We start from the raw sequence: 25,774 nt of genomic DNA on the forward strand, positions 1-25,774 counted from the left end.
GGGAGACACCTCCTCTAAAGCTTGCATAAATAACAACATTCATAATAACAGTTTTAAAACAATGTTTACTCTCAGATATTACAAACACACACGCAGGACTATGTAGGTAGAGTGGGGTCTAAAAGCCTGAGACCACATTAGAAATCTGGCATTTTTTATTGGACTTTGAAAAAAAACAAACAACAAAATATTTTAGAACTTTGACAAATTTAAAACAAAGAACAGTTATGACAAGTAAATGAACAAAAATTCAGTTCTGCTCTGTTTCTAGGCCACTATTCATATTTAAGCAAATTTTTGACACTGGCCATTTTGAGGTCTTTCTACAAAAGGTAGAGCTTCCACTGAAGCTCATGTTCAGACGACTCTCAAAAGCATCTGATCTATTAATCAGAAGCTTTTGCCCAAAATTGTGGAGTCTGTACCAGCTCAAGTGCACATTGTCATGAAAGCAAAAGAAGGACTTATCAAATCCAAAGGAATTCTCAAATTCACGTTATAATTTCACAGATTCTACTTTTCATTTAAATTATTATGCAGATTTTCACTAAATTAGAAAGTGTGTCAATTGAAAAATAGAAGCATTTTTACTAGTGGTCCCAGACTTTTAAACCCCACTGTATGTTAGTTACTACAAATATTAATAACTAGTGTTGTAGTACTCTGGTCAGGTCTTTGTCTGGACTCAGAAATTGTTTTTGAGACCAGACAAGTGCAATGAATTAGAAACCGTCACATCTACTAGTCACATTTAGCATTATCGTATAAGCTTCTAAAATATTCACTACATGCCTATCAGATGAAGACTTTGCGTTCATTTATTGTTTTTTTTCATATTGATTTATGAGCCATTAGATGCCTGCGTACTTACTACACCTAGTTTCACATTTGAAATACCACATAAGCTTTACCCTCCTGATGTTGGCACTCCCAACTTATCAGTTACCAAATTTGGCCCTGTGGCTGTTTACACTGTGTGAACATTTCATTAGAAAGTCTTTTCACAATAATGTACATTAAAGGGCCTGTAGCCTATATTTTTCTTGTACTTCATTTTTTCACTCAAGGTCCACAAATGTATATAAATGTGGCATTACAGAAACAAAGAAAGCATCTTTGTTTGCATGTATGGAGTGTGTGAGCTGTGTGGAGTGAATGCTAGATTTTGAAACATCAACAGTGTTTACAAATTATTTCAAACTCTCGGACAAAGTTACCACTTTGAAGACAGAAATGTGCACATCATATCCACGTGAATAAAATATCTGTTGTACTGTGCCTGCCACTAAGCAACAGAAATATGTGATTATATATCTTGGTTTAAAAGTTATTTACTAGCTTCTATCTTTAAATTCATAGAATATTCTTAGCTTGATAATGATTATGTTGTTTATACCTCACTTAGGCAGTAGATCTTAGAATGGAGTTACTGGCAAAACAAGCTACATTAGATCAATTTGTTTCAAGATTCAGTGACACAAACTCAAGTTTGATTGCTTGATTTAAGAAGCACACATCCAGTTTTACGTCACTTTCCTCTGCTGAGGTTTTGTCATTCCCTGTTATGGGGTTTACTTTTATTTAATTCCCAAATACTTTTCTCTCTGATGTTAAGACAGTACATCTTTTTTGTTCTTCAATGGTACAGCATCTTCTCTCTCTCTCACTCTCTGTTCAGTTATCAACAAATGTTGATGGATATTTCACTTGCAGTACTGGCTTTGACTTCAGTAAAATAAGTTGCCCGTTTTAAAATCAGTTTCCTGTTTTAAGATGTATGCTCTGGGATCAAAGACTTGTTTTAAATGAAATCTGGGTTTACACCTAACTATTTTAAGATGAGCCCGCCATAATCATACTCCATTAGTATTATGTCAATACCACCTAAATTAGTGAGTTATTCTCTTGTTCTTTGACCTTCAATTTTTCAGTGAGCAAGCAAAAAACTGAATTAAGATTTATTTGCTAATATTTGGTGTTTTATACTTATTCCTGGGCTATAGCAACTAATTAGCATTTTCTACTTATTTTAAACATTTAAACACTTACCAGAGATTACTTATTTCTAGACTGGAACCAAATTAATTTAAGACTTCTTGTCAAGTAAGATTATCCTGCTGCACGGACAGATAATTTCACTAGTAATTCCACTCTTTTTTGCAGTGTATCTTGTTCATATGGAAATGATGTACACATTTGAATCATGCATCACTTTTTTTTTCACAGTTTTCAAAGCTCCACAACTCTAGCATCTCTGAATGAGGCTCACTCAACATCTGGCACTCTGGTCAAGACAAAAACATAAACAATTTTGAACCACATCATAGCAAAAATAGCACTAAGCATCTAACACCAGATGAGTGAAGAATTGTCCATGAAGCAACATCTGCATTGAAATGTCAAAGGTCAAGTTACACCCCCTAACTAAGGCATGCGTTAGATAATGCACCACAACACACATCCAGGTTTAATCAGCAACCACTTCCCCAGACCAGAGAGAGAGAGAGAGAGAGAGAGAGAGAGAGAGAGAGAGCCAAAGTGTGAGTGAGAAAGAAAATGTGAGAAAGAGAGACAGAGCAAGCAGCAGGGAGAGAAACAGAGAGAGACAGACGTCCTGTGAAACACAAGCTTTGGCTCGGCCCTCTAAATGAAAACTCTCTTTATTTCCGGAGGTTGATCCCGGGGCCGCAGGAGAGAGACGAATGTGCCTGCTGCACCTCCACAGCTGCACTCCACTCTAAAGCACACGTTTGTGGGGATGTTTATTAATGTCTTTGCTGGAGGGACTTTTTTTTTAATCCCCTCCCTCCTTCTTGCTGCAAAACAGGCCATCTTTGTGTAGCCAGGCAAAATGAAGCTAGCGTCGCTCTGATGTCAGCTAAAATATTTGGATGGGTAAACAGGAGCAACTCACGGGCAACAACTGGCAGGTTTATTTCAGAGATAGCTCCGGTTTAATTCAGGACCAAACACAGACATTTAGGGCAGCCACCTGAGGGCTCCGCCGCTGACGTCAAGCTGCACGGTTTATTTTAAGCAGCTGGTCAAAGGTAGCCTGTTAGACGGCCCTTTTTTTCTTTTAGAGATATTTTATGCCAGCATGAGTAACTCGTTCAGGTCCCATGTTATGGCACGCGCCTTTCCATTTTAAATGAATAAATCAAGAGTCTGTTTCATCTTGTTGTCCAGTTTGTTGGCGAGTGCTTGCAGTGGACATTCAGTGATGCTCTATAGGAAATCAATATGTTCCATTTCTGCTCCAGACTAATTCAGAGAGCAAATGAAATCAGCTTTACTGTGACAACAAGATCAATTTAGTTATCTAAATTACAGTAAATTCATTTAGGGGGCATCGCTACTCAGGCCAGCCACTCCAATACAACTCAATCAATCCAAATATTTGCGTAATCACACAGCGTTCTAAACCACTCGATAACAAGGCCTGATACCGAATTAGATGGCCACGCTGGCTTAAATTTGCTGACATGTGAGCAGTGAAGCAATGCACACGTTTATAGAGTTGACATTTACCTAAGCAAAAAAAATACTGCAAAATCTGTTTCCTCAGACACATGACTAATTGTTGTAAAGATACACTTTGCTCCTTTTTTTAAACCAACAGCTTTCACATCTCAGGGGACATTACAGAGCGAAAGCATGCTGAAACAGATTAAGACCAGAATTGACACACAAAATCAGCAAAGGCTGCCATTACTCATAATAAGCTAATTTTGGTTCGGAAATGACTGGCAGAGGGAGCAGTTCTACCATGATATCTATGAGGCGCACGATCTAGCCTAAGCTTTTCCTGGCCTCCCTGTCAGAGGAACTTTTTTTTTCTTTGCAGCAAATCAGAAACAGACATTCTCTTAATTTAGAGAGCAATTCAATGCTCATTCATCTTCTCTTCTAATCCATATACAGATCATGGCACTCTCCAAATGGCATTCACTCTTGGCATACCAAAGGAGATTATCTGGGGCACCAAGAGCTTTTTCAAGCAGGGAAGACTTTCAGCCCCTCAGTTCTTGACTGAGGCTTTTGGGAAATCTTGACTACAGTTAGATTGGTGTAAGACTGAACACTACACCAACAAGCTAAAACATTATGACCACCTGCCTAATATGCTGCTGGTCCTCCAAGTGCAGCCGAAGTGGCTTCAACCTGCTGAGGAACGAAGTCTACAAGACCTCTGAAAGTACCCTGTGGTATCTGGCACCGGTTGCACCAATTTTAAGTTTGTACTTAAATTTGAGTCTTTGGTTAACATTAGTGAATTTCAGAATATCGTTTTATCAATGTGGTTGCATCACAATTGCTTATGCCATGTCTTAATTAGTAACAACTAATGGGTACATTGCTTTAATATTCTATTATAATGTGTTCAAAACTAATCAATAAACCCAATGCAATGGATATGCAGCAGCAGCATACTTTATGTTCTGTAAGTGGTGAGGTGGAGCTGCTGCAGATCAGACATCTTGTTCCAGCACTTCCCACAGATGTTCGATAGGACTGAAGCCAAGGCAACACCTTGAACTCTTCGTTGTATTCCTCAAATCATTCCTGAACTAAGTGGGTGCATTATCGTGCTGCAAGAGGCCACCACCTTTGGGGAATACATCTGCTATCGAGGTTTGTCCCTGGTTCACAGTGATGTTTAGGTAGTTGGCACGTGTCAAATTGATGTCCACATAAATGGCCGAACTCAGTTTCCCTGCAGAACGTTGCGAAGAACTTCACACTCCCTCCACCAGCATGTCTTCTTCCCAAAGTACATCCTGGTGCCATCACTTCCCCAGGTAAGTGTCACTCATGTACCCAGATGTTCATGTGATGCAACAGAAAACGGACTCATCAGACCAGGTGACCTCCAGGTGAGTGGTCATAATGGTTTGGCTCACCAGTGTATATTGCTAGATACTGCGAATTTATTAACTCATATTAAAAAAATCATGTCCTCACTAGAGATGCAACATTATTAAAGATCAGTCTGCATTATTTTGCCAAAAATAACATTTTATTAATTAGTTTCACACCATCAAACTTCTTGGATGGCTCATCTGCATACTGCAGCCTTCTGTGGTATTAATATTGCCAATATTACAACAGCAATTACTAATTGACATATTGTGTAGCTCTAGTTGAGTGACTGAGATTATATTGTTTACCTCTCTAACTTTACACCCTATAACTTTGAAAACTTCTGTTCCACTGGAGCTAACAAAAGATTCACAATGTAATTTAAATGAATAAAGATCATGTAAGCCAAAAATGTTTGATGAGATTTCCTTGTCTACTGGAGTAATAGTAAAATACATGTAATGTAGAAACATTTCAGATAATTTTACAATAGACCAATTTAACAAGGTTAGAGCAAAACTTTGTACTACAAAAATGGTAATTTTACAGAAGGAAAAAACATTTAAAATTTTTTATACAAGTTAATGAAATTACATTTTATCATTTAAGTCTTTCACAGTAGCCATAGCTTTGGAGGTCCCTTAGTTGAACTATGCTTTTTTCCAGTAATGCTGATAAAATGTTTCAATGGTAATATGCATGATTAAAAAAAAAACCTATAAAAATGTTTTATTGTGTTTAGACACACATGCTCGCCCCCTTGTTCGACCCTCATTGGTCGCTAACACAGAACCGCTACATTTCAAACACAGAAAAACAGTAACAGTTAATCTTATTAATAACAGCTAGTTATTAAAATGAATGCAATGGCCACTTGAAGCCCTGTAGACTGAGGCTATGTAATTTTGGACTATTCCTACAGGTCCATTAGTCACTTGACCCATATTTCAAGGGGGTTTTTAAACCAACTACACACAGGTATGTACACAAGGTGTGTGTGTGTGTGTGTGTGTGTGCTAATCTTCTGCATTATCTGTATTTGTCTGCATTACTGTAGCAGTGGTGATTCTGCACACTAAAAGCCAATCTGCCCGTTACAACAGATCCTGACTGGGCCTTTAAACCTGTGACTTCCTGCATGCCAAATGAATGCTGTAACTACTGCTGTGAAAAAACATTCAGCTCTAGAGTGCAGTGTATTCACGTTCTTATGACTTCTGATGTCTTATCAATGTCTGTACACTAACAGTCTACGTTTGCTCCTCTGGATGTAAGGTGGGCGTTAGGAATTGGCCTAAACATTCTATCTCCATTTTCAAATGCCTTTTTGTCCTAAACGTTTACTGCCATAAACATGGCAAATACCAGGACCCAACTTTAAAACGACAAACTTTTTTTGGATATACAAGCAATGATGTGTGGCTGAATAATTAAAAATATACCTTAATATCTGAATTGGTTTTAAATTGACTGTTAGTAACACTTTCAAATTTAAGTAACCAAATTCTCAATAGAGCATGATTCTAAGATAACTCTGTCAATGTTTGTTTTATCAGTGTTTCATGATCAGTATATTGTTCTTAAACTGTTAAGTGTTTTAAGACTAACATAAACATACAGTTCTGTGCAAAAGTCTTAGGCCTTAAGCACACTGTTTAAAAACATTTATCGTTGCAATAACTGTGTTTTTACTTGTCATATACCACCAGCACACTTGATCTAATATGATGAAGTGCTGATTAGACAAACTTGGTATTGGATGATAATTACACTTATAGTTAAAAGAAGACACAGACACTCATAAAATCACCGCTGACCGTATTAACATTACTTTTATTTATTGTGTGTTGTCTGTATGAATTCTGTAATTAATGTATATTTTTGTTTTCCTCTTAATTACTGTAACCAGTTAATATCATTACTATTTTGCTAAAGTATTTATTGTAATCCTTATTTCCATATCATTATACTTCTTCGGTTCCTTACAGTAAAAAAGATGAATAAAAAAACAGTAAAAAACTGATCATATTATCTTCCTCTCTTGCTCTAATGTCAGTTTTGAGCTCATTACACTAGCCTATGTGTTAAGACTGGGTTTTCAAAGATATAAGAGGAAGAAGATTTCATCAAATCAGTTGCTATTTATTTCTCTCCATTTAAAATCTTTGTCCATTGTTGTTGGTGAAACCGGAATATCAATTCTTGCTCCTTCCTGAGGCTGTTTTGCTCCCCTAATCTTATTTCAGGTGTCCGATTTATCTTCAAAAATAAAAAAGGAAAATAGTAATCACTCTAGTATGCTGGACAGCTTAATTCCAATAATATAATGCAAGCTACATTACCTATAAATAAATTACTATTAGCAGGTAGTTTTGGCACAATGCTCAGGAAATCTATTACATTATAAGTGTTGATTCACCGATCATGTTATGGTTGATTCTGACTCTGATTTCTTTGCAGCCAAAAAGGCTGACTTTATTTTTATTATTCTTTCTTTTCTGTGTGGGCTACATGAATACGTTAAACACAACAGCACACTTCCAGCACTTTTTGTAAGGGCCAAACTGGCACATAAATGACACATTAGTTGCCTAGTTAAATAAGATGAATCAGATAAAACAACAAGAGCAAGAGATAACTGGTTATTTAGCACAATGAGTCACACACGGCAAAACATGGTATACTGCCATGTGAAATGATCATAAATCAAGTAAAACTATCTAATATTTCTAATAATAGTTGCCTTATTGCATTAACAGAAAATCTGGCAACAGAGACTAGAAAATCAGGTAAAAACTATTTTCCAATAAAATAAGACAACTTGGCTGTACAAATAAAAAAAAAGTGAAGTAATCTTAAATAATATTCTTAAAACATCTCAAAAAACATTTCAAAGAGTTGATTTCACTAACCAAGACACATTTATAGCTATGCATAATTCCACAAAGGTATTTTGGTTTAGAAATAGTAGCAGTATGCAAATACAGTCGCTCACATTTTGTATGTCATGAATGATTCAACAATCCCAGTCAAATGACATTCTCAGTTATAATAATTGAACATCCTCTACAGGGAACAAACATAAATACTCCAATTTTCTGTTAATTTTAGTGCACAATTTCTATTTACTTACCGAGTTTATCATTTAAAACAATGAAACAGTTTATGGAAACTGCACCATAACTTTTGCACAGACCAGATTTTATGTCTTATTTTTTTCCCAACATATTAAATAAAGTAAATAAGCAGTAATTGTGCATTAAATGTGAAGAAGTGTGTTCACACCCAAATGTTTGCATACAACTATAAATTGTAATAAATAAATTGGCCAACTGCCAATTGTTAGCTTGTTGTATATTTAATAAGTATTATTACTTTATTAAGGTTCAAATTATTTCCACACAGATATTTCCTAATAAACCTAATGCACAGCATGAATGGTACAGTTGTATGCAAAGATTTGGGCGCACCTCTCGAACACACTTCTGTACATTTTAATATACAATTACTGTTGATTTACTGAGAAAATACTGAAAAAGATAAAATACATAAAATGTGGCTTGTGCAAACGTTATGGCCTATTTAAAAAAATGTTTTGTTTTTCCAACATGCTATGCTCAGTAAAAAATAGAAATTGTGTTCTAAATTTTGCAGAATGATGCCGTATTTAAGTTTGATCTCTGTTTTTTAACCAGGGGTGTTCAGATTTTTGCATAGGACTGCATGTGTTTGTAATCACTAAATCGTTTCCAGTATCTTTAGAGAGTATGAGCTCCTTTTAGACCTGCATTAGCTGGTCATCATGACTATAATGTTATCCTGCAGGTAATGCAAAATGCAAGCTGTACTCATCAGACACCATGTGCCTCTCTGTTCCTCTGTTCATGTAAACACGTCATCATACATTTCTATCTAAAATACACAAACTGAGGCTAAAACCGCCGACACTTCATCACAAGGCGGCCAGGAAAGAATCAAAGCGCTCCTTGTGGGGTGTCAATGGTGAGCTACACACTGTTCTTTGCAAGGCAAGTGACCTAATTATAAAGAGAAAGGTGGAAAAAAAACACCTACATGGTTCGTCTTCTCAGTTCCTCTAAGAGAAGTGCACACAACACTCGTGAGAGAGAGAGAGAGAGAGAGAGAGAGAGAGAGAGAGAGCGAGCATCCATTTAGAAGCCAGCACCCAGACAGTACAGGGGAAACAAGCCATGCGTCTCTGTCAGGAGTCAGAACAAGGGATTACATCATGCCAGACTCGCAGACTTGAAAGCAGCAAAACCAGACAGCCACACACTCGATGGGAGACAAAAAGAGACTCCTTAACTCAGAGGAAGATGATGTAACTCGACACATTAATTGTATTCCAAAAGCATGGAGTGGAGCTCGAGGTAATCGCTTGCAAAATGATATGCTTGGATATTTATGTTTGGTGGTGGGGGGGAAAGAATGGGGCTACATTTTAACTATATGGCAGCGCCCATCATACCTGTTCTAATATCCGCTGATTAATGACCGCTTTTAAATAGTAACCAGACACTTCCAAAAAATTTTAAATAAAAAAAAAAGACCCAGAAAAAACAATAAGTATGGTACTTATCTCTTATAGTAGAGCCCCAAATCGAATAACGCAGCCAGGCAGACTGATTACCACATGAGAGAGTGAGCTTGCCAAAAATAGAGCTTTAATTTCATTACAAACTAAGAATCATGTTTCTCAATATCAGCAGAGTTTCAAGGCCAACAGGAGAATGGGGACGAGGAAAAAGCGGCAGCTTAACTGTTGGGCACATGGAGCTACGCTGAGAAAAAAAAAAAAAAAACAGCCATTCAAATATCTGCAAAATGACGTAATCCGAAAAAAGCCCACATGCTCTGGGAGTTTAGTGCGAGCAAGCAGTACTGGAGTGGGCTGAAGTGGTCAGGAAATAAAAGTAAAGGCTTGGACAATAGGAAAGGGTGTGGGCTCTCCATCACTCAGCGGCCGAGGGGACACGTGACCCACAGGGCGAATGGAACTGGCACTGGAGTTCACGGCTACAGAACCTCTGGACAGTTGTCTGGCAAATCAGCATACTTAAATAAATAAATGAATTAATGAATGAATGAATGAAGGTTCCAAAATTGTTCTAGCTTTGATGTATGGTTCTTTGATAAACCTTTCCATTGGGCTCTTCAGAGGTTCTTTACACTTTGAAACTTTTCAAACATTGACTTTTTTGTGATACGTTGGGAATGGGCTTCACATATTAAAAAAATATTAGTGTAATACTGTAATTAATATCACCTTTATTACAGAGTTAAAACTATGTTCAGCCGGCTTTAAATCCAAAGCCACATCCCTCAGTTACATTCAACAATTATAAATGTGCTCTTGAGCTTTGTGAGCATATTTAAGCGCTAATAATGCTAATAATGCTTCAGAAGGCTGAAATAATGTACTACAATTAATTCTTTAATGGCTTATAAATATTCTGTATAAAAAGTGTCCATTATTATGTCTTTTAAACAGATAATGACCTGTGCATAATTAGAAAGCACCTATAATACTTTTTAACAAATATAACAAATATAAAAAATTATAAACACTGGTTAGTGCATGTTAAGCGTTAACTATGCCATGTGCAGTTTATGTATGTGTCAGTTTGTGCTGTAACGTATACTGTATATCTTTTACTATTCCAGGATCAGTTGGCAGAGTGACCCTTTGCAGTGTTAATTAGATGCCACTTATGTATTCTGGTCATATTTGGACTTATTAGGGCTTTATTAGAGCACTGATAGAGTTTATGAATATGCTTAAGTATTATTACCAAGTTACAAAGTGTTAAAATTGCTTTTATATGGCTTCAAAGAAAGTGTTACAAATTGTTCTTTACAGAAAGTTTGGCAACACTTTCTGTGAACTGATTGTCTATAAGAATCTATGAACATAATCATAGCACTTCATAACACCTCATTATAAACATGCCTATAAATATCTATGAAACTACACTACACTGCTAATAGTTATGTTTAAAATGCATTCTGTATTGTTAACATAATGCATTAGAAGTTTGTAAGTGTGTTCGGCTGTGGGTCAAATGGAATCTTCAAAGTATCAATTTTCTGTAAAGAAGTAAGAAGTAAAAACGTTCAAACGGCTTGAGCATATCCTATCAAAGTCGTTGCTTAGCAACAGCGTCTTAGCGGAGTGATTTTGTTTGTGAAAAACCTTTGATGTTATGGTGAAACAGCACAGTTAGAACCCTTCTCAACCAATCAACTTGTGTGGCCAGAACTAACTGTTGAATAAATGACGCTATGACCAAGTCATAATAAATATAGCCCCGTTTAAGCTGGGTTAGTTTTACCTGGGGAGGTGCTCTGATTTGAGTGGTTACAGACAAGGTCCTGATTTTAATTACAGTAATATAATAACAAAACCGGGTAATGAAAACAGTGCCTCCATTTTTTCCTTTGTTTTATTTTTACCTAAAGACAAGCGTGGTTTGATCCAATTCCAGTTCATAACAAAACTGCTGAAAGCCACAAGATTTTGTGTGACGGCTGAATTACGAGGAAAAGAAAATATATTGTATCTCTTGCAAGGGAATGTGTTTTCTCTCTTGCTGGATGGCATTTGGTAAGTTGAATGAAGCCACACTACCAGCCTAAAGCTAGTCTATATGCCATTTAGCCAAACAAATGATTGTGTTAATGTGTTATTACGTATTATTGTTTGGAAGTGTGGTGCCTATCGCATAATGCAAAAAAATAAACCATCTGTGTGACGACGTTGGTGTAATTGGGGGAAATTACATCGATTCCTTATCCCGTATAAATCGGCCAATCAAATCATGCATGATTACATTACTGAACCTCCTCTGATAAAACTCAACCAGCTCAAATAGGACTTTAGCTGTGTTTGTGAGGTATAAATAAAGTCACAAATAAGAGTAGCCAAGGCATTGTGCACTATGTAAGCTGACTTTCTTTTGCACTGACAATACGAAATAAGCACCATTAACATCATATTTACAATTCATATTACACAATAAAAAGGGCAATAAGATGTTTTTTTTTTTTTTTTGCATTTTTATGATTTACGATCTTTATTACAAAATGTTGTATATCCATTGGTAACAATTTTGGAAATAATGAGTTTTTGAAAAGAGTAACAGCTGACTTATAATCTAAAATATATATTTTTATTTCTCTAATAAAGGTGGTCTTAATCATAACAAAGAAAAGTATGGCAAAGTCCATATATTATGATCAAAAAACAAATCCTTGAAAGTGGTCTATAATGCATTTTAACAAGTACCCCTTAAAATATTTATAGCCAAGTTTATAACACTTTATGTATACATTATAATGTGTTATGAATGTGTGCACAGTGACATGGTATTCATAGAAAGTGTTAGTGAAGAATCTTTCGGGAATCAAAAGTGGTTTGTCTATAGCATTGTTTCAAACCCTTTTTGGCATCTTTTTATTTGCAAGAGTGAGGAGTAAAATGCCTCCGCCTCATCGTCAAATATAATGTGTTACTTTGGAGATGCTTAAATGCACTGAACCCGTAAGCAGCCTGTAAAAAGCAGCTGAGTGATTTAGGGTTTATGATTCCCAGCCCGGCAAAGGCTGTAATTTCAAACAAATACATTACATGTGGTCATCTATGGCTTGGAAGGACAAAGTCAACTTTGGCCCACTTAGCTCTGCTGTTGTAAAATGATGATTATCAGGAAGTAATAAAAACAGTAATCACATCTAATACTACGAATCATCAGACTGATTATAAAGGGTTAGTGAAACTGAAGATAATTAGAAAACAAATCTGGGCAACACAGATTTTGTTTTGTACATGCCCACAATGCCTTACATTCAAAATGAATATCTATTAGATGCAACTGGACTTAAATGTAACTTTACATGGAAGACTCGCACTAATCTTAACCTCAAACCAAAACATAAACCTAATTTTAGTTCTAACTTTGGAGTTACCCCTAATCGAAACAGGGATGCATGGTATCATAAGCAAATCAGCATGGGCATATACATGCTTAAAAATATATTGGCATCAGACCGATGTTTAGATTGACTTTGTATCTATTATCAACTCTGGCATAGCAGAATATTTAGGCAACACTAGGTTACTGTGTTAAAGTGTCTGCATATTAGGCCTTTTACTGAATGTATATCCCTGTATAAACAGAAATGAAATGTTACATTTCTCTGTGTCACTAATCTAGGTAGATGTAGTCCTATATCCTATACTTGGTAATGTTTATATATCAGCATTAGCCTGAAAATCCCATATCCATGCATTTCTTAGAGAGGTCTGCTATCTAAGCCTGACAGGGCCTGACAAAATACACTATAAAGCCAAAAGTATGTGGACGCCTGACCATCCCACCCATATGTGATCTTTTTGGACATCCCATTACCAAATTATGGGCATTAATATGGAACAGGCTCTCCTTTAGTGGTTGTGTCAGTCTCCACTGTTCTGAGAAGCCATTTCATAAGATTTTGGAAGAGGTCTGTGGGAATTTGTGCACATTCAGTCAAAAAAGCATTTGCAAGGCCAGGCACTGATGTTGGACGAGAAGGTGTGGATCTCAATTGACATTCTGATTCACCTTAAAAGTGTTAAATGTGGTTGAAGTCAGGAATATGTTCAGGTCAGTCAAACTTTACGAACTTTGTTTTGTGTGCAGCAGCACAGTCAGATTTGCCCATCAGACTGCCAGAGTGTGATTTGTCACTCCAAAGAACACATTTCCACTGCTCCAGAGTCCAGAGGTGGAGAGGTTTACACACAGATTGGGCTTGTTATCCCCTCTGGTGCCATGAAACGCTTTCTTACATTTTGTTAAAGCTGCGCTATGTAAATTTTTTGTTAAAATAGAAAATATAATTTACAGCAAAAACAGCATTACAGAATTTGGAGAAAAAACACATGCTGAAATATGATATGCATGTGCTGCAGCAAGTCACTCTGTATGGCCCGAAATAATCATTTAAATGTCAGAAGTGTCAAGTCGGATTTTGCAATTTTTCACACCAAAAACAAGATCTGGCTCAGTGTTTAGGTCTCAAATGCAAGACAAACATACTGATGAAGATATGATGACAACAGTGTATAAGTCACTTACATTCTCAGAAGACACATTTTGACTGGGATCTTTTTTGATATTCTTCCAACATCAAACTCATCTGCTAGTGGGGGTTTGAAGCACAACCAAACATTACAAAATTCTGCAGATTGCACGCAATTACCCATTTCCACCAGAGAGGTCCACCAAATCCCTGAATCTTACACAGTGCAGCTTTAGCTTAGTGAGCAGACTACAAACCTAAACTGTGCTAAACCCTACAGTACAGGCTTGAGTGTTACTAACTGGTGCTCTGCTGAAACAAGAGTAGACACTGAAAATGAATGTCTGAGAGAGCAAAAGTTGAGTGACTGGTGTTGGTGTGACAGAAAGCCAAAATCAAACCTGTTCTGTGGTTTTTAGGGTTGTATGGTTTTGGCAAGCTAACAGTAGCTTAGTCAGTAGAACAAACATGCAACAAACCACAGCAAGATCTTGGTAAGAGCTAACTCATGTCAGAGGATATCTGAGAAAGCGAAGTTGAGTGACTGGTGTTAAAGTTCAGCCACTTTTTTTCTGGCTTTTTCACATCTTCCTATTAGCACAACTTACTGGTGAGCTCCCACACCACCAATCAGTAGAATGTGTTGTGGCTGTTCAGATGTGGGATAGAAATTTGACATGTCAGAATTTTGAAATACATCTGGTATTCCTTTAAAATCTTACAGTATACTTTATTTCTGTTATATCATTCAACCCTACCTGAAACCATCTTAAGCAATAAACATTTCTATCATTATATGATGAAATGTTCTAAGTATTACAGCAGTTAACCCGAAGATAAGATCTTTCAAAAGGCGTTTGGAAATAGTACTAAAACATCAGATAAAAAGGCCATAAAGCTTTTCTAGACAAAGGGTTAGCTTCCTCTTTTATGGCTTCTCCCTCTTTAACCACAAAAGCAGAACTGGTTCCTCATATGCTCAACCGTGCTTGCCAAACTGGAAGTGAATTTCGATCACATTCTAATTTTGAAACGGACGTCTCTTCGCCTCACTCTCTGCATTGTTGGAGAAAAGGCCTGACCACCTGTTATCAATTACATCCTCGGATGCAGAAGCACAGATAGCACTGCCTTTGCACAGTGGAGGGGGCGAAATTTCAACCCAGTATGTGCATCTGCCCCCGAGATTTCAGCTCAACATGTCTGCCGCATATGACCCGTGTATGAGCGCACTGCTTGAGTCAAACGGAGTGTATGATGAAATTGGAGTGAATGAGACAAAAAAGTGGAGTCACCACAAAGACAGTTCAGAGGAGCCTGAGAACACTCAAATGTTCTTATGTCATTCGGATTCAAATGGACTGTGCCAACTCTTGCAAAAGCAGCATTCCGCTCTCTCATGTTAATTTATGGCAGCTGGGCTGGGGAGAACGTCAGACATTTAGCCTTGACCGAAGATTAAAACTTTGCTGTCATGAGAAAAACTTGTATGTCTAAAACGAGAACTTCTAAAGGAGAAGGGGCAAAATGGCTTTAAGATTAATGCACAGCAATATGCAGTTCTTCATTTTTAGAAGATATTTCTCAGTAGAAAATTACATATTAAAATTGCAAAAAAAAAAAAAAAATAGGAATGTCAAAGGAGAATAAGTGAAAAAACAAGTTTCCAAAACTGGAGCTCAAAAATGTATTAAAACTTATAGAAAAACACTCATGCAACACCTGGTAGACCACCAAACCTGTGCCAATCAGGTCCACAGCTTAAAGCTTTCGTCTTTGAGAGAGAAGAGAAAAATCAAGTGTTTCTGTCCATCCTTACACTGTCATGACATGACACTGAGTCTGAAAGGATGTGGAGCTGTCAAGAAGCTGTTACTGAGAAAAAAAGAAAAAAGAACATCTGTTTTTAGAACAATGGGCTGACAACCAGAGGACGACATCACTGAGTGTGTTTGGGATTACATGGATAGTGAGCGGGAGAAATGCAAGGAACAAAAAAACTTTGTAAGTGTGGAAAAATATACCTGCAGATTTCTTTGAAAACTGAAAACAATGGAAGCTGTAATAAAAGCAAAGGGTAAACCCAATAAATACTGAAACAAATGATATTTATTTGTTGAGGATTTTGTGTAATATTTTGTTATATATATATATATATATATATATATATACAATATATATATATATATACATACAATATATATATATATATATATATATATATATATATATATATATATATATATATATTCATCATGAAACACTTCTTAACTTCAAACTACTCTAAAAGAACAGTTTGGCAAAAAAGAAAAAAAAAGTTTTACACAGTTTTCAAGGAACAAAAAAACTTTGTAAGTGTGGAAAAATATACCTGCAGATTTCTTTGAAAACTGAAAACAATGGAAGCTGTAATAAAAGCAAAGGGTAAACCCAATAAATACTGAAACAAATGATATTTATTTGTTGAGGATTTTGTGTAATATTTTGTTATATATATATATATATATATATATATATATATATATATATATACAATATATATATATATATATATATATATATATATATATATATATATATATTCATCATGAAACACTTCTTAACTTCAAACTACTCTAAAAGAACAGTTTGGCAAAAAAGAAAAAAAAAGTTTTACACAGTTTTCCACTCACCCCAGATGGTCAACCAGTCAAGCCATGCTTAGTGTCTAAATTTTGCTTCTTTTGTTTAGTGCCTATGAGGCTAACATTGCTAACAAACACGAGACATCTGTTGTCTGAAATGGCTGCTGCCATTTTTTTGCTGCAGAAGTGAAGTTCTGTTCATTTTTATAGCTCCCAGTAAGTCGTATTGTGTCTTAACAACGACACTGATAACTCTGCACAACCTTAAAGAAGACCTGGATGCAGTTTGAGTGCATTGAGAGAAGTTCTGGGGATTTATTTACAGAAAAGATTTAGGATACTATTGACTTCTAGTGTTTGTTAGCACTGTTAGCCTTGTAGCTCTAGTTTAAAACTAAAGAAGCAAAATTTGGATATGAAACATGTGTTGGTTGATAAGCTTTTCTGCTGGGGGAAGTAGAAAATTACGCAAACATATTTTTTTTTGCTGAACCACTCCTTTAATATCACAGTGTGATCATTTGTACTGGCCCACTTATCATGAAATGTTCATACAATGTCACGTTCATACAGGCTACCGTCCTTGAATGGCCAATAAAAGTATTATTTTTTAAAAATTGTTTTGACATGATGGAAAAGATAAGTCAAACTTTTGCAATAACATGATTAAAAACACTCAAACAGTATGTAGGAGGGGGTGGTGCTGCTGAAAAAAAGCAAACAGGATCTATAGCGCTTTGGCTGCAGCTGAATGCATTAAAGATTTGGCGCTGGAGTTGGCAAGTGGCTCTCTGTATGAAAAGACACCTCTCCACTGACCCAAAATGCTCAGTTATATATTACCAGGGAACAAATAAGGCTGAATCCTGCACTGATTTACATCAGGCGTGTCACGGCCCGGCAGGGCGTACGGAGTTCATTCATCCTTTTGCAAACTATACACAGCCATATTTCCTTTCCATTTCCCTCCAGCACATGAAAAGCTAGAGGAAGAGCCAGAGCTGCAGCAGAGTCGCACTGCCTTATGCTCAATAATTTACACGTGGCCCCTCTCTGAGCGTCACACTCTCCTATGGCAAATGAAACGGTTTGTACAACTTTCAATTCTTAATGAATGTCCACATTTGTACAATAGAGACCTTGTAAAACAGCTTAGCATTTGTTTAAAGACTTGCAGACTAGTTCTCTTACAAGCTACCTTGGGAAGAACTGAATATCTGTAAATTGTTAACTGTACATAGACTGGCCACTTTATTACATTCTTGTATCTACACTCATTATCCATTTTATCAGCTCCACTTCACCTATAGCAGCACTTTGTAGTTCTACAATTACAAACGGGAGTCCATCTGTTACTCTGCATACTTTGCTAGCCCCCTTTTACCCCGTTCCTTCCTGGTCAGGACCCCCACAGGAACCACAGAGCTGGTATTATTTGAGTGATGGATCATTCTCAGCACTGTAGTGACACTGATGTGGTGGTGGTGTGTTCCGCGGGTATGAGTGGATCAGACACAGCAGTGCAGCTGGAGTTTAAAACACCTCACAAGGTCGCTGCTGGACTGAGAATAGGCCACCAACCAAAAACATCCAGCCAACAGTGTCCTGTGACCACTGATGAAGGACTACAGGATGATCAACACAAACTATGCAACAACAGATTAGCTACTGTCTTGGACTTTACATCTAAAAGGTGGATCAACAAGGTAGGTAGGTCTAATAGAGTGGATAGTGAGTGGACACAGTGTTTATAAACTCCAGCAGCACAGAGACAGGAAATGACTTAGCCCCAGAATAATTGTACTTCAGGACTTTTAGTACGTTTTCACTTTAAATGATTTCTCTGGCATGTTTTAAAATAAATAAATTCATGGTTGAGATTTTTAGAGGCATTACATATATTGGCCCATACTGTGTCCCAATCTATGGATCTACTGCCTAAAGCAAAGCCGTTATGTCATAATCTTGTTCCAGGAAAGTACATTTCTGGATTGCAAGATATATTATTATTATATTATAGTCTTAGTTCAACTTTTCATTGTAATTTTTGGAAGCAAATGATGGAAGTTATTTTGTTTGTTCTTTTGTAAAACGTATTCAGAATCACCAGCCACAGTCAACTGAATATAAACTAAACAGCATACATTCATTGTTGATTTTTAAATGAATTTTGGAACCACTGAACATCAACAAACAAATCATACCCAGTTCTGTCATCATGGAAAGATCAACTAAATATCCTCAAACAGAAGTGATTTATTTAAACATGTAAAAAAAAGGACTATTTTATCCAATTTGAAGGTTTTGTTGACATTCAATAATGAAAAAGTTCAGGTTCTAATTACTTCAGACAGAGGCATCGCACTGGGCGAGCCTGGAGAAGAGTTAGACTTACTACGACAGAGACAAGACAGAGTCAAAATGATGCTAAGGCTGAGACCATTAATGTACGTTCTTGACAAAGGACTTCAGTACAACACTACTTCTTACTCCTACATAGATACATCCTCATGATACATAATGAAGCTTTGATGAGCATCATAAAGGATTTCACTCCCCATGCAACTTCTTTTGAAAGAGTTTTAAGCTTTCTCTTCATTTTACTCTCTCTTATGGGATTAAATATAAGGCTCAGCACTATATAAGAAGAGCAGCCCATGAGCATTTGAGGAAATACATGAAACATAATGTAACACGATATATTCTCTACTCTCCTTTTAATGCATGGTGGACAAAGTGCATAGATCCAGTACGTGTGTGAAAGCAAAGATATTCTTAATATAATATTACTTAAATAAAGGTACAAGTGCTATATTTATATTTGTACTTGAGTTAAAGTTAAGTAACACATACAACATTTCTCCTTTTGTGTGTTCAGTTTAGGAAATTTCTTAGATAAAAGTTCTCTCCCCATCCAAACTCCTGTGAGATTGAATGTCTGATTCAAAAAATGCCCCGCGCACTGTTTCAGCATTTTCTTTCATTCTGAAGGTTTGTCAGAGTTGCCCAGGCCTAGTTACAGCTGCAGTGCTATGACTGAACATTTGATATTTAGGTGAGGTATTCAGTGAAAGGTGCATTATGGCTGATTTGACTTTTCTGTGAATGTGCATCGTATTTGTATGCATATTAATTAACATTGGAACAAAACCTACTATCATCAAAATGAACTTGTAATGGAAGTTAAAGAAACGACTTTTCCAAGTCATTTCAGACCATTTCTATTGATCTGCTCATTATGAAATTTTCACACAATATAAAGGGTAACTGAAGTAAAAAACTACACAATAGGAGCTACAAGGCTTTTGTATGATGAACATATTATACAAAATCTCATTTTTACTTCACAGTACCTTGCAAAAAGAAGTGGTTGTGAGAAGCAGGATATTTTACTGTGAAATGTGGACTGAAAAAATGGAAAAATGTGTACATATTTGAACACAAATTAAACTGTCTTGTTTTGCCAAGAACTGTGTTGATGTAACATATTTTACTGGACAACTATTTACACATTTTAACCATGTAAATTCAAAGTACCATGTTTGTTAGTGTTAGCAAAAAAAATGAAATAATGAAAAAATGTACTTGAGCATGGTAATGATGCACATGTAGTTAATTACTACCCACTACTGTAAATGCAAGATGTATTTCCAGGACTATGACCTTTAAACAAAACAAAGTAAACCTAAATAGAACAGCACAAAATCCAAAATCAACCATCATATATAAAATGTAATATGTTGCTGCTATATTAAAAAGAAAGTTCTCTGGTGATTTTAGAAGGCAGGAAGTGAGAGGCAGTCATTTTTTTCTGGTGCGTATCTAGATTCGGTGTAAATTGTTTCCAGATTGCATCTCTCATGCCTGTGCGGACAGTAGAGCTGCACACCTGGCTGCTGCCCCCAACTGTCCAGCTTCTGCCACTGCAAAACTCTAACCAGGTGACATCATTTCTAACACAATCCACTAACACAATGCTGTGCACAGGTCTACAGGCATATAAGGCAAGACTTTATCAAGTTTTTTCTCATATTGCTTATTTATTCGTCCTGGCACACACATGTGTAGTGAATTCTGTATATTTCAAGAATTCTTAGCTGCTTTTTCGAGCTTTAATTAACCATGACATCAAACAAGAACAAATGATGCATGAAAATGTTCATATTCTACTAACAATAAAAAGAAGAAAAGAAGAAAAGAACAAATGCTGTTTGGGGAGTCGCAGAAATGATTTCAACATGCTTTCCAAATACCCTTTTTGAGAACATATGAAGTTTCTCACAATAAAATGAGCCATAACAACAAAGAGCATAATACTTAAATGATTTGAAAATGCCATGCCTTGTTGAAGTGGCTTTAAAATAACTATGATTTGACAAAAGGACCATTTAATTAAGCCCCTGCATTTACTGGAGCCTCCCAAAGGATAAATCAACTGTTTCCTGCCAAGGCCTGCATTTCTATGGATTTCTAAAAGACTTCGAGCCAAGAATGAGCACCAAAGGAGGAGCGAATTTAGCCCATTATCTCTGAATGAGCGCTAAAAATTCATCCACATTTCTCCAGAACCTGGTTCAGCAATCGTCGAAAGCCCAGCATGCATGGCCTGTAATGTTGATGACACGGCCTCCCGACACCATCCAGACCACTTTACATGAATTTTTCAGCGGCTACAGCGCAGCCGTTTTCCGAGCGTATCAACAGCGTGGAAAGCCAACTGGCTCTGGCCTACTTCTGCTCCCCTGCATGTGACACCACAACCATTTAGAGTGGCGTTTCTATCCTGATAGCAATTCCACCACCATTTTCAGCTGTCTCATTCCATTTTCTGTCCACCATCTAATTTGTGATGCGGCTTTTTCCTCCCCTCCTCTGCTCTCTGGCCGTGGCGACTTTCTGCTTGCGCCCTGCATTATTCACCGTTTTCAAGAACGCCTGTGCACCCCAGAGGCCCCAGCCTACCTACACGCCCCCCAAACCCCTCCATTTCCATATTTGTCCTTTCGGACTGCTGTTTTACCATTTCAAATAAGCATGTAGGGTTTAGGACTCCACACAGCGAATACCAATTTGGATGCCGCGTGTGAAACCTTCAGTGCAGCCAAACAGCTGGAGACCAATTTAAACATGCAAGCGGAAGGAGCCTGCGGCCCACCAAGCCGTGGGACCGGCTAGCTCACAGCAGGCCCACTACAGCCACTGAGCAATCAGCTGACTGTCAGGAGAAGCATGAATGCATGTGAAATCGGAGGGAAAGGCGAATACTAACACGGTAAGCATCATGCCACCCAAGGTTATGGATTCCAGCATTCTCGTGGAGTAAAGTGAAATTAGCTTGTTAGTGAATGTCTAGTCTTACCAGCAGAAAGGAAAAACAGACCAGTGTTTGACAAGAGGAAGGTTTTGAGATCTATTCTGATTTTAAGGAGGTAAAATTATTCAAAAGTTTTAATTAAATAGTCCTTTACTGACCAATATGGTTGTCATTGTCAACTAGGGCTGGGCATTCTGACAGTATTTACCAGTATCTGGATAAATAACCTCACATTTCATCATAATATGTGTTTCTGCAGTATACCATGAATACAACCAGTAATTAAAGCTGCACTATATATAAAGACATGCTAAAATATAATGGGTGAGCACAAATCAGAGGTGTTTGGGTCGGATCTTGCAGGAGTTTTTCAATCCATGTCACACATATTTGCATATTCATGTGACACATACAGGCTCAAAAAGAAGGACGTGCAGTTGATTTCTGAAGTTTAATCTGCTGTATTTCTTTAATAACATGACATTTCAATGCTGATTTGTAATGACCACGATCATGGATAGGAACATTTTGTCATTACTCTGATAAATCTAGTTAGTACTGACAAGAAGCCATTTTTGCACAGTGATACAAAATGGTCACATAGAAAAATCTAATTTTACATGCTGGTATGTTTTACTTTGGCCAATGTGTACCATAACCCCTCTGTGTCAGATTTAGCCTAAACAAGGACTACACAACTTGTGTGTATTTTGTTATATGAATTATAGGCAGTGACTGTCAACTAAGCAGTCTCTACAAAGACTGACATTTGACCAGTCATTCAGTGCTCAGAGGTAAATGATGTTCTTCATCAGAGGTGCTAGAACACATTCAGTGAATACTCATTTTGTCTAAATAAAGTGAGCCAGGGTGTAACTGTGTAGTTTGACATGCAACTTGACATGTAGACCATTGCAATTTATGGGCAGTAACCATTGTAATCGACTGAATGGACTGTAAAAAAGAGAGTAAGTCTCAAACAATTTGCGGTATTTCTAAAAACTCATTGCTGATTAATGTTAAAGCCTATGAAGACCGAGAAGAGTGATGTACTGTGTATGTGTCCGTATGTGGGACAATGTACTTACAGGAGCCGATGTCTCCCTGTAATTGTAGTATCTGTGGGACAGGCATGGTTAAAACCACCACATCAAACTGCTCTGGTGAGCCTCCCTTCCGGCACACCTCCCAGCCTGACCCTCTGCGGTAAACGTGGGTGACGTGATGGCCGAAGAACACCTCTGCTCCTGCTTGGGTGCGGAGAGGCAGAGTTGGCAATGTTGTGGAGGAAGAGAATAAAAGAAAGATGGATAGGCATGGAGAGAGAGGGAAAGGAGAAAAGAGAACACCACAGAGGGTCACACTAAGATAAAATGTTGATTCTGGCAAGAAAGTGAAGGCTGAGAGTAATGACACATGCTATTAGCTGTCCCTACTCCCACAATCCTGAAGCAAGAGTAGCTCGCACAATTATGAATCAAATCACAGAAAGTGAATGAAAAGTGAAAGGCTGAAAAAAGCAGGGTGTTATTGATTTAACAGGTCTGCATGTACAAGAGTAAATAAGCAGGCCCTAAAGGGGTCTAAAGTTCATCATTTGTGGTTTTTCTAAGCAACATCGGGATTGTGATTTAAATGTGATTATTCCCTATAAACTAATCTTCAGACCTGGTATTTTATTTATTTATTTAGCTAAAGAAATTAATCTTTTCAAGCACATTCATCTTTTCTGGTTTTAGGCTAAAATATTGAATGTAGTGAGCCAGCTTTGCCAATTTCCATACTTAAAACTTTTTAAAGTTCACCTCGTAAGGCAAATCAAAATGGTTTCTCATGTCGGTAATTTTAGACAAACAATTCAGATGTTGAGTTACAAGTGACTACAAGAGATACAAGAGATACAAGTTATTTGTATGTTCAGACTGTCGTATTTTCTCGCACATCCACACTGGTTGCCATAGAAATGATGCACATATGTCATATATTGTCAAATTGAATGACATATCTAGAAATCCAATTTGAATCAGATTGGAAACTACACACAAATGTGACTAATCTCACAGGAATAAGTGGTTGTGTGGCTTTGCTCTTTTGCCATTCAGACTGCAAAAAAATCAGTGCTGCTCAAATCAGATATGCCAAAAAAAAATAAATCACAATTTGAGCTGCCAGTCTGAACAAGGACTAAAATCCATCATTATTATAAACAAACCTGTGTCCTAAAACATGTGAATATCCTAACTGATAATGTTGCGTGAATGAACCACCTGTGTCATGAACAACAAAATACCTAGCAGAGCAAGGAGACATCAAGAACATAATTTGCTCTCAGCTGTTCACTGGTAGAGTAAGATAAATGTTCAGATGCATTGCTTTTGGACTGTTTACTGACAATAACTTCAGGTCAGATTATAGGTTACATTATAACACTCAAGGAGGGTGCACACACACACTGAATAAAAAAATATTAGGATTGTTCTCATTAAAGCTGCATGGCCACGATTTGGATACGTATCTGATTTAGGACCAGATATGAATGGTTTTGTTCACATTACATGGCTGAAGTGGGACAAATCTAATTTTTTGCCTTAATTTGACACCGATCTATTTTTTAGAGCTGTGTGGAGACACAAATCTGATCTTTTCAAATCAGATCTGAGCCTCTTCCATATGTGGTCCTAGACTGGATACATGTCCAATTCATGGTAATGTGACCTTAATGATAGCACTCAGAATTCATGTGTTTTTCTTCCTACCATAACCTGCATAACCTGAAGTTAATGCCAGTAAATGGTGCAAAAACATCTGAAACTTCTTTGCCTTCATTTTGCTCTAAGAATGAACAGCTGAGAACTGTTCAGATGAAATCGCCTTCACAACAAAGGCTTGCTCTGCTGGTTACTTCATTAGCTGTTGACGACGGTTCCTTCACGTGACATTAGGACATTGTCTAGGATGTGCGCATGTGCGTCATTTTAGGACACAGGTTTCTTCACATTAACAACAGATTTGAGTCACTTACCTATACGAATATGAACCATCAAGTTAGGAAGATCAAATGTGAACAAAAAATCAGAACTGAGCAATGGGGCTTGTCATATAAATTCAGCATTAGAGGCCCTCCTTAATTCTGTTTCACTCAGAACTACATCACAGTATGTAACAAAAAATGTGTTGTGCGTTCCAATTCACATTGACTTTGAGACAACCAATGTAGTATGACATAATTAAAACTACAATTTCTTCTTCTTCTTCTTTCGGCTGCTCCCTTTAGGGGTCGCCACAGCAGCTCATCTGCCTTCAACTTGCCCTATCCACTGCCTCCTCTACTTTTACACCAACCATCTCCATGTCCACCTTCACTACATCCATAAACCTTCTCTGAGGTCTACCTCTTCTCCTTCTGTCCGGCAGCTCCATCTCCAACATTCTTTGACCAATATATCCACTATTCCTCCTCAACACATGTCCAATCCATCTCAGCCTGGCCTCTCTGGCTTTATCTCCAAACTGCTCCACCTTCACTGTCCCTCTGATCTGCTCATTTCTAATCTTGTCCATCCTTGTCACTCCCAACAAAAGTTTCAGCATCTTCATCTCCGCCACCTCCAGCTCAGCCTTCTGTCTTTTAGACAGAGCCAAACCATACATCATAGCAGGACGCACTACTGTCTTGTAAACCTTCCCTTTCACTCTTGCTGCTATCCTTCTGTCATACATCAGCCCTGACACCCGTCTCCGCCCACTCCATCCTGCCTGCACCCTCTTCTTCACCTCTTTTCTACACTGTCCATTGCTCTGGATGGTTGACCCAAGATATTTGAAGTCATCCACCTTTACGACCTCTACTCCTTGCATCTTCACCTTTCCACCTGCCTCCCTCTCATTC

At 37.3% G+C, this 25,774-nt stretch overlaps 1 protein-coding gene across 2 annotated transcripts in view; it reads right to left on the minus strand.

Moving 5' to 3' along the window:
* rnls (renalase, FAD-dependent amine oxidase) overlaps nucleotides 1-25,774 on the minus strand; it is an 86,722-nt gene that overhangs the window by 51,559 nt on the left and 9,389 nt on the right. Inside the window, exon 4 of one of the 2 annotated variants that reach the window (XM_017705579.2) lies at nucleotides 22,974-23,132. In XM_017705579.2, coding sequence (XP_017561068.1) covers nucleotides 22,974-23,132 — 159 coding nt within the window. Of the gene's footprint in view, nucleotides 1-22,973; nucleotides 23,136-25,774 lie in introns of both variants that reach the window. The other variant, XM_017705578.2, reaches the window with a different exon arrangement.

The sequence above is a fragment of the Pygocentrus nattereri genome, chromosome 13 (assembly GCF_015220715.1).
Source record: "Pygocentrus nattereri isolate fPygNat1 chromosome 13, fPygNat1.pri, whole genome shotgun sequence".
In the NCBI taxonomy this organism is placed as follows: Eukaryota; Metazoa; Chordata; class Actinopteri; order Characiformes; family Serrasalmidae; genus Pygocentrus; species Pygocentrus nattereri.